The sequence below is a fragment of the Scyliorhinus canicula genome, chromosome 6 (assembly GCF_902713615.1).
Source record: "Scyliorhinus canicula chromosome 6, sScyCan1.1, whole genome shotgun sequence".
Classification (NCBI taxonomy): Eukaryota; Metazoa; Chordata; class Chondrichthyes; order Carcharhiniformes; family Scyliorhinidae; genus Scyliorhinus; species Scyliorhinus canicula.
Window position 1 is genome coordinate 6919363 of NC_052151.1, and position 16066 is coordinate 6935428.

At 53.6% G+C, this 16066-nt stretch overlaps 1 protein-coding gene across 1 annotated transcript in view; it reads left to right on the plus strand.

Annotated features, from left to right (window-relative positions):
• abcc10 (ATP-binding cassette, sub-family C (CFTR/MRP), member 10) overlaps positions 1-16066 on the plus strand; it is a 317294-nt gene that overhangs the window by 86973 nt on the left and 214255 nt on the right. The window contains exon 6 of the mRNA XM_038798938.1: positions 11691-11845. Coding sequence (XP_038654866.1) covers positions 11691-11845 — 155 coding nt within the window. The remainder of the gene's footprint in view (positions 1-11690; positions 11846-16066) is intronic.

The following is a 16066-nucleotide window of genomic DNA, read 5'->3' on the forward strand; positions in this document are numbered from 1 at the left end:
CAAACACAGGTTCACTGTTTAACCCAATTTTATTCACAATTCTCTCACTCACACATAATATGACTTGACTCAAGGTCACAGCTGAGCTCTAAGTATTATCTGCACTTAGTGAAGGAGGCTGTGGATATCTTCTCTGGGCTTGGAACCCAGGGTCCCTTCTTCTTGCAAGTTTTATGCTTGCGAGCTCCTAGGTTATTGCTGAAGATCTGTTCCAATGTTCTTTTATGTTGGTTCTGCTAGCACTGAGTTGTGAGTATATATGCCCACACCTGTCCTGAGTTGTATTGTCCCATCCAGACTTAAACTTATTAATGGGAATAAACAGGATAATCCTGTTCAGCCAGGATGATTTTATGAAGATGTATTGTCCTCTGAAACACTCTTGTCAGACCAGCTATTATCCCATTATGGAGTCTGATTCATAGAAGCATACATAGAAAATAAAAGCAGGAGGAGGCCATTCGCCCCTCAGAGTCTGCGCTGCCATTCAGTTTGATCTTGGCTGATCATTAAGTTTAGTACCGTTATCCCAACGCCCCCCCCCCCCCCCCCATGTCCTTTGATACCTTTAGCCCCAAGAGCTATATCTAATTCCATTTTGAAATTACACAACTTTTTGGTTTCAACTACTTTCTGTGGTAGTGAATTCCACAGATTCACACTCTCTGGGTGACGAAATAGCTCCTCATCTCATTCCTAAAAGGGTTACCCCTTATCCTCAAACATAGTAATCATAATAATCGCTGATTGTCACAAATAGGCTTCAATGAAGTTACTGTGAAAAGCCCCTAGTCGCCAGGGGCTGGTTTAGCTCACTGGGCTAAATCGCTGGCTTTTCAAGCAGGCCAGCAGCACGGTTCAATTCCCGTACCAGCCTCCCCGGACAGGTGGTGGAATGTGGCGACTAGGGGCTTTTCACAGTAACTTCATTGAAGCCTACTCGTGACAATAACTGATTTTCATTTCATTTCATTTTATTCCGGCGCCTGTTCGGGGAGGCCGGTACGGGAATTGAACCCGTGCTGCTGCCTTGTTCTGCATTATAAATCAGCTGTTTATCCTAGTTCTGGACTTCCCCACCATTGGGAACATTCTTTCTGAATCTACCCTGTCTACCCCTCTTAGAATTTTATACGTCCTCTTTCACTATTCTCAAGTCCAGTGAGTATAATCCTAACCGACTTCGTCTGTCTTCCTATGACAGTCCCGCTATCCCAGGAATCAGCCTGGTAAACCTCCACAGCATTCCTTCCATAGCCAGAGCATCCTTCCTTAGGTAAGCACCAAAACTGCACATAATATTTATGTGAAATTATCTCCCCTCTAATCACTGCTTTCTGAGCCTCCCACAAAACCGAGGGTGAGACCGACCCATTCCCATTAAAACCTACATACTCCTCTGTTGCCCTCGATATCTGTCCACAGAATTCCAAGTCTGTCAAAACCCCGCCTCCAGTCTCCACGCTGAACCCGACCTATTTCTAATACCAAACCTACCAGATGTGGAGCATGGTCTAAGATGACTATCATAGAGTTTTCCCGGGTCCTGTATCAAAGAACGAGTGAAAAACCTGGCTGACCCAGCCCTTCCGAAGCCTATTCTGATCCCTAACCCGCAGGTAGGTCTCTGCAGAAGCATCACGTTGGTCCTTAAATTCTCCATACGAGAGCAAACTCTCAATCGTTTCACTGTGCCACCCCCCCACAACCTCCTTTCCCTAACCGAGAAACCTGCCAGCTTCCTCCCAAAATATACTGCTCTCTCGATACCATCCCGCTCCCCCCACCAAACAAAGGAATAGTTGAAACCAAAGTCGTTACACTTCTCGCTTTCAACCTGGATCATATATTATCCACATTATTGCCTTCATCCTTACCCCAAACTTCTTTGGCCCCCCGTCACTCCCCCAACCACATTTATACTCTAATATAGAACAATAAATCTCAGTTAACCAAACAGATTGACAAAAATATTAAAATACCCCCAAACCTGTCCCATCAACACCCATTAAAGCCCCATTCAAACCCATTCAATTCAGTCCAAGTCCTTGTTCTTTGATGAAAGCCTCTGCCGCCTCAAAAAAGTTATCCTTTGAGTGATCTATTGCTCTCAACCTTGCCAGGTTTACCACAGCTAAATGCATTCAGCTCTTGTACAACAACAACTTTGCTTTATTAAAGGCCACACGCCTCCTTGCAAGCTCTGCCCCGACATCATGGTGAATCTGAATGCTGCTGCCTTCTCACCTCGCTCCCCTGTTTTCATTGACCTATTTCAGGACCCGCTCCTTCGTTCGCTACTTGTAGAAACACACTGTCACCGCCGTGGCAGCCCATTCACCCGTGGCCTGAACAGAGCGTTCGGTGGGAGCTCCACCCCCACAACTTTACAAACATCTGGGCAAAGTACTCGGTCGGCCTCAGGCCCTCTACCATCTCCGGCAATCCCACAATCCTGAGGTTCTGCCTCCTCGTTCTTCCCCCGAGGCCCTTCTTCTTCCCCTCCATCACCAGCTGCTCAGCTTTCAACAAGGCTATTTGGTCGCCATGTCGCGACGTCTTCTCCACCCCCTTCCGCACCTCTCCATACTTCCGCACCTCTCCATGCTTCCGCACCACTCCATACTTCCGCACCTCTCCATGCTTCCGCACCTCTCCATGCTTCCTCACCTCTCCATGCTTCCGCACCTCTCCACCCCCTTCCGCACCTCTCCATGCTTCCGCACCTCTCCATGCTTCCGCACCTCTCCATGCTTCCGCACCTTTCCACCCCCTTCCGCACTTCTCCATGCTTCCGCACCTCTCCATGCTTCCGCACCTCTCCATGCTTCCGCACCTCTCCATGCTTCCGCACCTCTCCATGCTTCCGCACCTCTCCATGCTTCCGCACCTCTCCATGCTTCCGCACCTCTCCATGCTTCCGCACCTCTCCATGCTTCCGCACCTCTCCATACTTCCTCACCTCTCCATGCTTCCGCACCTCTCCATGCTTCCGCACCTCTCCATGCTTCCGCACCTCTCCATGCTTCCGCACCTCTCCATGCTTCCGCACCTCTTCATGCTTCCGCACTTCTCCATACTTCCTCACCTCTCCATGCTTCCGCACCTCTCCATACTTCCTCACCTCTCCATGCTTCCGCACCTCTCCACCCCCTTCCGCACCTCTCCATGCTTCCGCACCTCTCCATGCTTCCGCACCTCTCCATGCTTCCGCACCTCTCCATGCTTCCGCACCTCTCCATGCTTCCGCACCTCTCCATGCTTCCGCACCTCTCCATGCTTCCGCACCTCTCCATGCTACCGCACCTCTCCATGCTTCCGCACCTCTCCACCCCCTTCCGCACCTCTCCATACTTCCTCACCTCTCCATGCTTCCGCACCTCTCCATGCTTCCGCACCTCTCCATGCTTCCGCACCTCTCCATGCTTCCGCACCTCTCCATGCTTCCGCACCTCTCCACCCCCTTCCTCACCTCTCCATGCTTCCGCACCTCTCCATGCTTCCGCACCTCTCCATGCTTCCGCACCTCTCCAGACTTCCGCACCTCTCCACCCCCTTCCGCACCTCTCCATGCTTCCGCACCTCTCCATGCTTCCGCACCTCTCCATGCTTCCGCACCTCTCCATGCTTCCGCACCTCTCCATACTTCCTCACCTCTCCATGCTTCCGCACCTCTCCATGCTTCCGCACCTCTCCATGCTTCCGCACCTCTCCATGCTTCCGCACTTCTCCATGCTTCCTCACCTCTCCATGCTTCCGCACCTCTCCATACTTCCTCACCTCTCCATGCTTCCGCACCTCTCCACCCCCTTCCGCACCTCTCCATGCTTCCGCACCTCTCCATGCTTCCGCACCTCTCCATGCTTCCGCACCTCTCCATGCTTCCGCACCTCTCCATGCTTCCGCACCTCTCCATGCTTCCGCACCTCTCCATGCTTCCGCACCTCTCCATGCTTCCGCACCTCTCCATACTTCCTCACCTCTCCACCCCCTTCCGCACCTATCCATACTTCCTCACCTCTCCATGCTTCCGCACCTCTCCATGCTTCCGCACCTCTCCATGCTTCCGCACCTCTCCATGCTTCCGCACCTCTCCATGCTTCCGCACCTCTCCATGCTTCCGCACCTCTCCATGCTTCCGCACCTCTCCACCCCCTTCCGCACCTCTCCATGCTTCCGCACCTCTCCATGCTTCCGCACCTCTCCACCCCCTTCCGCACCTCTCCACATGCTTCCGCACCTCTCCATACTTCCTCACCTCTCCACCCCCTTCCGCACCTCTCCATGCTTCCGCACCCCTCCATGCTTCCGCACCTCTCCATGCTTCCGCACCTCTCCATGCTTCCGCACCTCTCCATGCTTCCGCACCTCTCCATGCTTCCGCACCTCTCCACCCCCTTCCGCACCTCTCCATGCTTCCGCACCTCTCCACCCCCTTCCGCACCTCTCCATGCTTCCGCACCTCTCCATACTTCCTCACCTCTTCATACTTCCTCACCTCTCCACCCCCTTCCGCACCTCTCCATGCTTCCGCACCTCTCCTTCCTTCCGCACCTCTCCATGCTTCCGCACCTCTCCATGCTTCCGCACCTCTCCTTCCTTCCGCACCTCTCCATGCTTCCGCACCTCTCCATACTTCCGCACCTCTCCATGCTTCCGCACCTCTCCATGCTTCCGCACCTCTCCATGCTTCCTCACCTCTCCACCCCCTTCCGCACCTCTCCATGCTTCCTCACCTCTCCATGCTTCCGCACCTCTCCATGCTTCCTCACCTCTCCACCCCCTTCCGCACCTCTCCATGCTTCCGCACCTCTCCATGCTTCCGCACCTCTCCTTCCTTCCGCACCTGAAAATGAAATGAAAATCGCTTATTGTCACGAGTAGGCTTCAAATGAAGTTACTGTGAAAAGCCCCTAGTCGCCACATTCCGGCGCCTGTCCGGGGAGGCTGTTACGGGAATCGAACCGTGCTGCTGGCCTGCTTGGTCTGCTTTCAAAGCCAGCGATTTAGCGTTGTGCTAAACAGCCCCTAACAGCTAAACAGCTAAACAACCTCTCCATGCTTCCGCACCTCTCCATGCTTCCGCACCTCTCCATACTTCCGCACCTCTCCATGCTTCCGCACCTCTCCATGCTTCCGCACTTCTCCATGCTTCCGCACCTCTCCATTCTTCCGCACCTCTCCATACTTCCGCACCTCTCCATGCTTCCGCACCTCTCCAGACTTCCGCACCTCTCCACCCCCTTCCTCACCTCTCCATGCTTCCGCACCTCTCCATGCTTCCGCACCTCTCCATGCTTCCGCACCTCTCCAGACTTCCGCACCTCTCCACCCCCTTCCGCACCTCTCCATGCTTCCTCACCTCTCCATGCTTCCGCACCTCTCCACCCCCTTCCGCACCTCTCCATGCTTCCGCACCTCTCCATGCTTCCGCACCTCTCCATGCTTCCGCACCTCTCCATGCTTCCGCACCTCTCCATGCTTCCGCACCTCTCCATGCTTCCGCACCTCTCCATGCTTCCGCACCTCTCCATGCTTCCGCACCTCTCCATGCTTCCGCACCTCTCCATGCTTCCGCACCTCTCCATGCTTCCGCACCTCTCCATGCTTCCGCACCTCTCCATGCTTCCGCACCTCTCCATGCTTCCGCACCTCTCCATACTTCCGCACCTCTCCACCCCCTTCCGCACCTCTCCATGCTTGCGTACCTCTCCATTCTTCCGCACCTCTCCATGCTTCCGCACCTCTCCATGCTTCCGCACCTCTCCATGCTTCCGCACCTCTCCATGCTTCCGCACCTCTCCAGACTTCCGCACCTCTCCATGCTTCCGCACCTCTCCACCCCCTTCCGTACCTCTCCACCCCCTTCCGCACCTCTCCATACTTCCTCACCTCTCCACCCCCTTCCGCACCTCTCCATGCTTCCGCACCTCTCCACCCCCTTCCGCACCTCTCCATGCTTCCTCACCTCTCCATGCTTCCTCACCTCTCCATGCTTCCGCACCTCTCCACCCCCTTCCGCACCTCTCCATGCTTCCTCACCTCTCCATGCTTCCTCACCTCTCCATGCTTCCTCACCTCTCCATGCTTCCGCACCTCTCCATGCTTCCGCACCTCTCCATTCTTCCGCACCTCTCCATTCTTCCGCACCTCTCCATGCTTCCGCACCTCTCCACCCCCTTCCGCACCTCTCCATACTTCCGCACCTCTCCAGGCTTCCGCACCTCTCCAGGCTTCCGCACCTCTCCACCCCCTTCCGCACCTCTCCATGCTTCCTCACCTCTCCATGCTTCCTCACCTCTCCATGCTTCCGCACCTCTCCATGCTTCCGCACCTCTCCATGCTTCCGCACCTCTCCATGCTTCCGCACCTCTCCATGCTTCCGCACCTCTCCATGCTTCCCCACCTCTCCATACTTCCGCACCTCTCCACCCCCTTCCGCACCTCTCCACTCCCTTCCGCACCTCTCCATTCTTCCGCACCTCTCCATACTTCCTCACCTCTCCACCCCCTTCCGCACCTCTCCATACTTCCTCACCTCTCCATGCTTCCGCACCTCTCCATGCTTCCGCACCTCTCCATGCTTCCTCACCTCTCCATGCTTCCGCACCTCTCCATGCTTCCGCACCTCTCCATGCTTCCGCACCTCTCCACCCCCTTCCGCACCTCTCCATGCTTCCGCACCTCTCCATGCTTCCGCACCTCTCCATACTTCCTCACCTCTCCACCCCCTTCCGCACCTATCCACCCCCTTCCGCACCTCTCCATGCTTCCGCACCTCTCCATGCTTCCGCACCTCTCCATGCTTCCGCACCTCTCCATGCTTCCGCACCTCTCCATGCTTCCGCACCTCTCCATGCTTCCCCACCTCTCCATACTTCCGCACCTCTCCACCCCCTTCCGCACCTCTCCATGCTTCCGCACCTCTCCACCCCCTTCCGCACCTCTCCACCCCCTTCCGCACCTCTCCATGCTTCCGCACCTCTCCATGCTTCCGCACCTCTCCATGCTTCCGCACCTCTCCATGCTTCCGCACCTCTCCATGCTTCCGCACCTCTCCATTCTTCCGCACCTCTCCATACTTCCGCACCTCTCCAGGCTTCCGCACCTCTCCACCCCCTTCCGCACCTCTCCATGCTTCCGCACCTCTCCATGCTTCCGCACCTCTCCACGCTTCCGCACCTCTCCATGCTTCCACACCTCTCCACCCCCTTCCGCACCTCTCCATGCTTCCGCACCTCTCCATGCTTCCGCACCTCTCCATGCTTCCGCACCTCTCCATGCTTCCGCACCTCTCCATGCTTCCGCACCTCTCCATGGTTCCGCACCTCTCCCTCCTTCCGCACCTCTCCCTCCTTCCGCACCTCTCCATGCTTCCTCACCTCTCCATGCTTCCGCACCTCTCCATGCTTCCGCACCTCTCCACCCCCTTCCGCACCACTCCATGCTTCCGCACCTCTCCATGCTTCCGCACCTCTCCACCCCCTTCCGCACCTCTCCATGCTTCCGCACCTCTCCATGCTTCCGCACCTCTCCATGCTTCCGCACCTCTCCATGCTTCCGCACCTCTCCATGCTTCCGCACCTCTCCATGCTTCCGCACCTCTCCCTCCTTCCGCACCTCTCCATGCTTCCTCACCTCTCCATGCTTCCGCACCTCTCCATGCTTCCGCACCTCTCCACCCCCTTCCGCACCTCTCCATGCTTCCGCACCTCTCCATGCTTCCGCACCTCTCCACCCCCTTCCTCACCTCTTCATGCTTCCGCACCTCTCCAGGCTTCCGCACCTCTCCATGCTTCCGCACCTCTCCATGCTTCCGCACCTCTCCATGCTTCCGCACCTCTCCATGCTTCCGCACCTCTCCATGCTTCCGCACCTCTCCATGCTTCCGCACCTCTCCACCCCCTTCCGCACCTCTCCATGCTTCCGCACCTCTCCATGCTTCCGCACCTCTCCATGCTTCCGCACCTCTCCATGCTTCCGCACCTCTCCATGCTTCCGCACCTCTCCATGCTTCCGCACCTCTCCATGCTTCCGCACCTCTCCATGCTTCCGCACCTCTCCATGCTTCCGCACCTCTCCAAGCTTCCGCACCTCTCCATGCTTCCGCACCTCTCCATGCTTCCGCACCTCTCCATGCTTCCGCACCTCTCCATGCTTCCGCACCTCTCCATGCTTCCTCACCTCTCCATGCTTCCGCACCTCTCCATGCTTCCACACCTCTCCACCCCCTTCCGCACCTCTCCATGCTTCCGCACCTCTCCATGCTTCCGCACCTCTCCATGCTTCTGCACCTCTCCAGACTTCCGCACCTCTCCACCCCCTTCCGCACCTCTCCATGCTTCCGCACCTCTCCATGCTTCCGCACCTCTCCATGCTTCCGCACCTCTCCATGCTTCCGCACCTCTCCATGCTTCCGCACCTCTCCATGCTTCCGCACCTCTCCATGCTTCCGCACCTCTCCATGCTTCCGCACCTCTCCCTCCTTCCACACCTCTCCATGCTTCCGCACCTCTCCACCCCCTTCCGCACCTCTCCATGCTTCCTCACCTCTCCATGCTTCCGCACCTCTCCATGCTTCCGCACCTCTCCACCCCCTTCCGCACCTCTCCACCCCCTTCCGCACCTATCCATACTTCCGCACCTCTCCACCCCCTTCCGCACCTCTCCATGCTTCCTCACCTCTCCATGCTTCCGCACCTCTCCATGCTTCCGCACCTCTCCATGCTTCCGCACCTCTCCATGCTTCCGCACCTCTCCATACTTCCTCACCTCTCCATGCTTCCGCACCTCTCCCTCCTTCCGCACCTCTCCATTCTTCCGCACCTCTCCATGCTTCCGCACCTCTCCATGCTTCCGCACCTCTCCATGCTTCCGCACCTCTCCATGCTTCCGCACCTCTCCATGCTTCCGCACCTCTCCATGCTTCCGCACCTCTCCACCCCCTTCCGCACCTCTCCACGCTTCCGCACCTCTCCACGCTTCCGCACCTCTCCATGCTTCCGCACCTCTCCATGCTTCCGCACCTCTCCATGCTTCCGCACCTCTCCATGCTTCCGCACCTCTCCATACGTCCGCACCACATCTCTTATCGGGCCCAACTCGTCCTGCACAGACTTTTGAGGGTCTCCAGCATCTCTGCTCCTTGCCTCTCAAAGTACTCCTAAACTCAATTGCCTCCGTCAGCGTATCTACTGTGTGGGCGTGGTCCCACCCGACAAGATAGCCTCCGCCATCTTTTCTCTCAGCGAGCTTCGCATAAAGGGCTACCACTCGCACCCTTCTTTCCAACATTCTTTTTCATGGCTTTCGACATCTTTTCATAAAGCACTGTTAGAAGCGTTGAGTTTGTCAACCAGTTTTCCCCTGGAACCAGCTCGAAGGGCCAAAAAACAAGGGCTCTGGCGGGAGCTACCTTCTCCGACATGCAACTTTCTCCCTCATACCGCCACTGGCAGTCTCCTGTGTCTGGATTTTAGTTGCATATTCATAGCATGGTCTTGTTCTTTTGTGTAAATGTGAGTGTGCAATCACAAAGCCCATAAAGCAATAATGAGTAATGTGTTGACTTGTGTGTTTTTGCTTATGGTTAGTATCAATTTCATCCAGGGCCCTATGTGGCAGTTTCTGTTCCTGGCCTATGTGGCTGGTCACCCTGTTCCCAGTACCACATCCCACCTGTGATCTCATAAGTTTAAATGTATGGGATCACCAGTTTGGGTACCCCTATTTTCCAGAGTGAGTCTGAGAGACATACTTTCTTTACAATATTCAAAGCTCATTCAATTACCTATTGAGCTACAAAGCCAAAAATGAATTAGCGGCACTGTGGCTGTCCCTGCAGAGCAAGGTGGTGAGTACCTGCAGTTAGGGCTGGCTCAGCCAGCAACACCCTGATCCTGTGAAAGAATAGTAAAAGGAAACAAAAAAAGAGATGTCTGGTGGTCGTGGAAAGTGCTGTATAAATACAATTTTTTAAAACCTTTTTAAATCTGTGTTGCCATGTCCTCTAATTTAATTCTTAAGTACATTTTTTAGGTTTATTTTTTCTATTTAATTTTCTATCGTCTTTACCTGTGAGATTATTGAAATGCTTCCTTTCCATGTTCAAAAGTCCAGGTTCCAGGTTTAAAATTGGACACCGTACTGAAGGTGCAGTCTGACATAGCTGTGTCATTGATCACAACCTTCTCTAACTTGTGTTAACTGCCCTGGCTGTGTATGGCTGAGTAATCTATTGGCTTTGTTGTATGTGGGCCCGCACTGGTTGGCGATGTTGAATGTTGAATTCCAGCTCCCCTGATTAAGTTATTTAATACCTTTCATGGAATTTGTGTGTTGCCCAGTTTGCTTGCTGTGTGTTTTAGCTTTCCATTTTTCTTGCTGTACAGTTGTTCAGGTTTGTCTGTATGGACTGACTTGCCAGCCATACTGGGCTGCAAATGTGGCAATGATCCGCAGGTGGGTGATGGAGGGAGAAGGTGCCGCATGGAAGAGGCTGGAGGGTGGCGTCCTGTGTGGGTACGAGTTTGGGGGCATTTGTGACAGCCCCGCTTCCTCCCCCCCCCCCCCCCCCCCCCCCCCCCCCCCCCGTAGGATATTCCACGAGTCCGGGGTGGTGGTGGCGTCCCTCAAAATTTGGGGGCAGTGGAGGCGGCATAGGGGCGGAAGTGAAGGCCTCAGTGTGGGCCCTGTTACGGGGCAAACACCGGTTTGCACCAGGGAGAATGGATGGTGGGTTTTTGAGTTGGCATAGGGCAGGCATCAGGCGGATGGGCGACCTTTTCCTTGATGGGAAGTTTGCGACTTTAGAGGAGTTGGAGGGGAAGTGGGGCCTCCCCCCGGGAATGCTTTCAGGTATATGCAGATTAGGGCGTTTGTTAAGCGGCAGGTGGCGGAGTTCCCGCTGCTGCCGCCTAGGGGGGTGCAGGATAGGGTGCTCTCGGGGACATGGGTCAGTGAGGGGAGGATCTCGGCAATTTATCAGGTGACGCAGGATGAGGAGGAGGCCTCGGTGGAGGAGCTGAAAGCGAAGTGGGAGGAGGAGCTAGGCGAAGAGATTGACGATGGGACGTGGACGGATGCCTTAGGGAGGGTGAACTCGTCCTCTTCTTGCGCACAGCTCAGCTTAATTCAGCTGAAGGTGCTGCATAGGGCGTACATGACAGGGGCCAGGATGAGCCGGATCTTTGGGGGGGGGAGGACAGGTGTGGGAGGTGTTCGGGAGGCCCGGCGAACCACACCCACATGTTCTGGGCGTGTCCGGCATTGAAGGGGTTTTGGAAGGGGGTGGCGGGGACTTTGTCCAAGGTGGTCGGTTCCAGGGTGGAGCCGGGCTGGGGGCTCGCGATCTTTGGGGTAGCATCGGAGCCGGGAGTGCAGGAGGCGAGAGAGGCTGGTACCCTGGCCTTTGCGTCTCTAGTAGCCCGGCGTAGGATTCTCTTACAGTGGAGGGACGCGAAGCCCCCAAGCCCAGAGGCCTGGATCTTGCATTGTTATTAGTTATTAATTTATTACCTTGTATTGGGGGGGATTTCTGTTTCTGTTTAGTTTTACACCTTGTTTACTTTAACTGTTGGGAGAAAATTTGTTGTTGAAAAATTTGAATAAAAATTATTTTTAAAAAAAGAGAAAGTATTTGAAGGTCTTAGTCACTGAACAGACCTCTCACTCTGTGTAACTGTGTGTAGGGGAACCGGATGACCCTGACTCAGCAGTTGAGCTGCATGATGCCACCTTCTCTTGGAAACCCAGCGAGACTTCTGATGACCCCAGTGACAATCAGAATGATACCACGCATGATGGCAGCTTGGAGCTCCTCAACCTGAATGTAATGGTGAAGCAGGTAAGCTTATTGCTCAAATTGGGAGTTGTGTTCTTTTTCATGTTCTTCTTATACTTATATGGAAATAGTTAATCAGACTGTTCGGAAGCCTGTCAATTTTATACCACTGTTTATTTCTCTGTACATTTTAGGATTGTTGATCTTTAACCTCAAGTTAGTTGAAAGCATCACTGAGCTGTTGGGCTAAGGCTGGTCCTATAGCAATGGTCAGTTTAATTTTTAAAAATCACATAATTGTCCACGTGCAGAAGGAGGCCATTTGGCCCATCGTGTCTACACCAGCTCTCCAAACGGCCATTAGTGTCATTCCCCTGCCCGTTTCTGCACCCTTGCACATTGTTTCTATTTAAATAATCCTCTAATTCCCTCTTAAATCACTCGATTGAACCTGCCTCCACCACCCTTCCAGACAGTCCATTCCAGACCTGACCCGCTCGTTGTGTGAAAAAGCTTTTTCTCACATCACATTTGCTTCTTTTGCAAATCACCTTAAATCTCTGCCCTCTCGTTCTTGATCCTTTTATGAGTGGGAACAGTTTCTCCCTGTCTACTCTGTCCAGCCCCCTCATGATTTTGAACATCTCTATCAAATCTTCTCTCTGCCATCTTCTCTGCAAGAAGAGCAGTCCCAACCTCTCCAATCTATCTTCAGAACTGAAGTTTCCCATCCCTGTTCTGTCCTCTCTCCAATACTTTCACATCCTTCCTATAGTGTGGTGTGCACAGAACTGTGCACAATATTCCAGCTGAAGTGTAATCAGTGCATTGTGTAGATTCAATTTAATCTCCTTGCTCTTGTACTCTGTGTCCATATTAATAAAATCCAGTGTCAGATTTGCTTTATTAACTGCTCTCTCCACTTGTCTTGCCACCTTCAATGATCTATGCACACTCATAATAAATAAAAGCAAATTACTGCGGAAGCTGGAATCTGAAACCAAAAGAGAAAATGCTGGAAAATCTCAGGAAGTCTGGCAGCATCTGAAGGGAGAGAAAAGAGCTAACGTTTCGACTCCAGATGACTCTTTGTCAAAGCTCACAGCTTTATTTCCTCTCTGCTCGAAGAAAACAAGCCCAGCCTATCCCGTCTCTCTTCATTGCTGAAACGCTCCAGTCCAGATAACATCCTGGTGAACCTCCTCTGCACCCTCTCCAGTCTAATCACTTCCTTCCTTTAGTGTGGTGACCAGAACTACACACAGTACTCTCCATGAGGACCTTCTGTTCTACCATCCATCCACCCACCAGTCTGGGACCTCTATCTCTTGTTATGTGCCAGCTTGTCCTCTTTGAAGACAGATGGAGAGACAGGACGCCTACCAGGACAAATGATAAGGATGCCTGGCACTTGTGGGTGGTGCATGAGGCTATTGGTGGGACGATGACCCTACTCACAGGTCATGAGGATGTGTGTGGGTGAGTGAATAGTGGTGCCCCTTGATTGATTGATTGATTGATTTGATTTATTGTCACATGTACCGAAGTACAGTGAAAAGTATTTTTCTGTGGCGAAGGGAACGTATGCAGCACAGTTGGCTTTGAATGAGATCCCTGTGGCCAAGAGAACGTATGCAGCACAGTTGGCTTTGAATGAGATCCCTGTGGCCAAGGGAATGTATACAGCACAGTTGCCTTTGAATGAGATCCCTGTGGCCAAGGGAACGTATGCAGCACAGTTGGCTTTGAATGAGATCCCTGTGGCCAAGGGAACGTATGCAGCACAGTTGGCTTTGAATGAGATCCCTGTGGCCAAGGGAACGTATGCAGCACAGTTGGCTTTGAATGAGATCCCTGTGGCCAAGAGAACATATGCAGCACAGTTGGCTTTGAATGAGATCCCTGTGGCCAAGGGAACGTATGCAGCACAGTTGGCTTTGAATGAGATCCCTGTGGCCAAGGGAACGTATGCAGCACAGTTGGCTTTGAATGAGATCCCTGTGGCCAAGGGAACGTATGCAGCACAGTTGGCTTTGAATGAGATCCCTGTGGCCAAGGGAACGTATGCAGCACAGTTGGCTTTGAATGAGATCCCTGTGGCCAAGAGAACGTATGCAGCACAGTTGGCTTTGAATGAGATCCCTGTGGCCAAGGAAACGTATGCAGCACAGTTGGCTTTGAATGAGATCCCTGTGGCCAAGGGAACGTACGCAGCACAGTTGGCTTTGAATGAGATCCCTGTGGCCAAGAGAACGTATGCAGCACAGTTGGGTTTGAATGAGATCCCTGTGGCCAAGGGAACGTATGCAGCACAGTTGGCTTTGAATGAGATCCCTGTGGCCAAGGGAACGTATGCAGCACAGCTGGCTTTGAATGAGATCCCTGTGGCCAAGGGAACGTATGCAGCACAGTTGGCTTTGAATGAGATCCCTGTGGCCAAGGGAACGTATGCAGCACAGTTGGCTTTGAATGAGATCCCTGTGGCCAAGGGAACGTATGCAGCACAGTTGGCTTTGAATGAGATCCCTGTGGCCAAGGGAACGTATGCAGCACAGTTGGCTTTGAATGAGATCCCTGTGGCCAAGGGAACGTATGCAGCACAGTTGGCTTTGAATGAGATCCCTGTGGCCAAGGAAACGTATGCAGCACAGTTGGCTTTGAATGAGATCCCTGTGGCCAAGGGAACGTACGCAGCACAGTTGGCTTTGAATGAGATCCCTGTGGCCAAGAGAACGTATGCAGCACAGTTGGCTTTGAATGAGATCCCTGTGGCCAAGGGAACGTATGCAGCACAGTTGGGTTTGAATGAGATCCCTGTGGCCAAGGGAACGTATGCAGCACAGTTGGCTTTGAATGAGATCCCTGTGGCCAAGGGAACGTATGCAGCACAGTTGGCTTTGAATGAGATCCCTGTGGCCAAGGGAACGTATGCAGCACCGTTGGCTTTGAATGAGATCCCTGTGGCCAAGGGAACGTATGCAGCACAGTTGGCTTTGAATGAGATCCCTGTGGCCAAGGGAACGTATGCAGCACAGTTGGCTTTGAATGAGATCCCTGTGGCCAAGGGAATGTATGCAGCACAGTTGGCTTTGAATGAGATCCCTGTGGCCAAGGGAACGTATGCAGCACAGTTGGCTTTGAATGAGATCCCTGTGGCCAAGGGAACGTATGCAGCACAGTTGGCTTTGAATGAGATCCCTGTGGCCAAGGGAACGTATGCAGCACAGTTGGCTTTGAATGAGATCCCTGTGGCCAAGGGAACGTATGCAGCACAGTTGGCTTTGAATGAGATCCCTGTGGCCAAGGGAACGTATGCAGCACAGTTGGCTTTGAATGAGATCCCTGTGGCCAAGGGAACGTATGCAGCACAGTTGGCTTTGAATGAGATCCCTGTGGCCAAGGGAACGTATGCAGCACAGTTGGCTTTGAATGAGATCCCTGTGGCCAAGGGAACGTATGCAGCACAGTTGGCTTTGAATGAGATCCCTTTGGCCAAGGGAACGTATGCAGCACAGTTGGCTTTGAATGAGATCCCTGTGGCCAAGGGAACGTATGCAGCACCGTTGGCTTTGAATGAGATCCCTGTGGCCAAGGGAACGTATGCAGCACAGTTGGCTTTGAATGAGATCCCTGTGGCCAAGGGAATGTATGCAGCACAGTTGGCTTTGAGTGATATCCCTGTGGCCAAGGGAACGTATGCAGCACCGTTGGCTTTGAATGAGATCCCTGTGGCCAAGAGAACATATGCAGCACAGTTGGCTTTGAATGAGATCCCTGTGGCCAAGGGAATGTATGCAGCACAGTTGGCTTTGAGTGATATCCCTGTGGCCAAGGGAACGTATGCAGCACCGTTGGCTTTGAATGAGATCCCTGTGGCCAAGGGAACGTATGCAGCACAGTTGGCTTTGAATGAGATCCCTGTGGCCAAGGGAACGTATGCAGCACAGTTGGCTTTGAATGAGATCCCTGTGGCCAAGGGAACGTATGCAGCACAGTTGGCTTTGAATGAGATCCCTGTGGCCAAGGGAACGTATGCAGCACAGTTGGCTTTGAATGAGATCCCTGTGGCCAAGAGAACATATGCAGCACAGTTGGCTTTGAATGAGATCCCTGTGGCCAAGGGAACGTATGCAGCACAGTTGGCTTTGAATGAGATCCCTGTGGCCAAGGGAACGTATGCAGCACAGTTGGCTTTGAATGAGATCCCTGTGGCCAAGGGAACGTATGCAGCACAGTTGGCTTTGAATGAGATCCCTGTGGCCAAGGAAACGTATGCAGCACAGT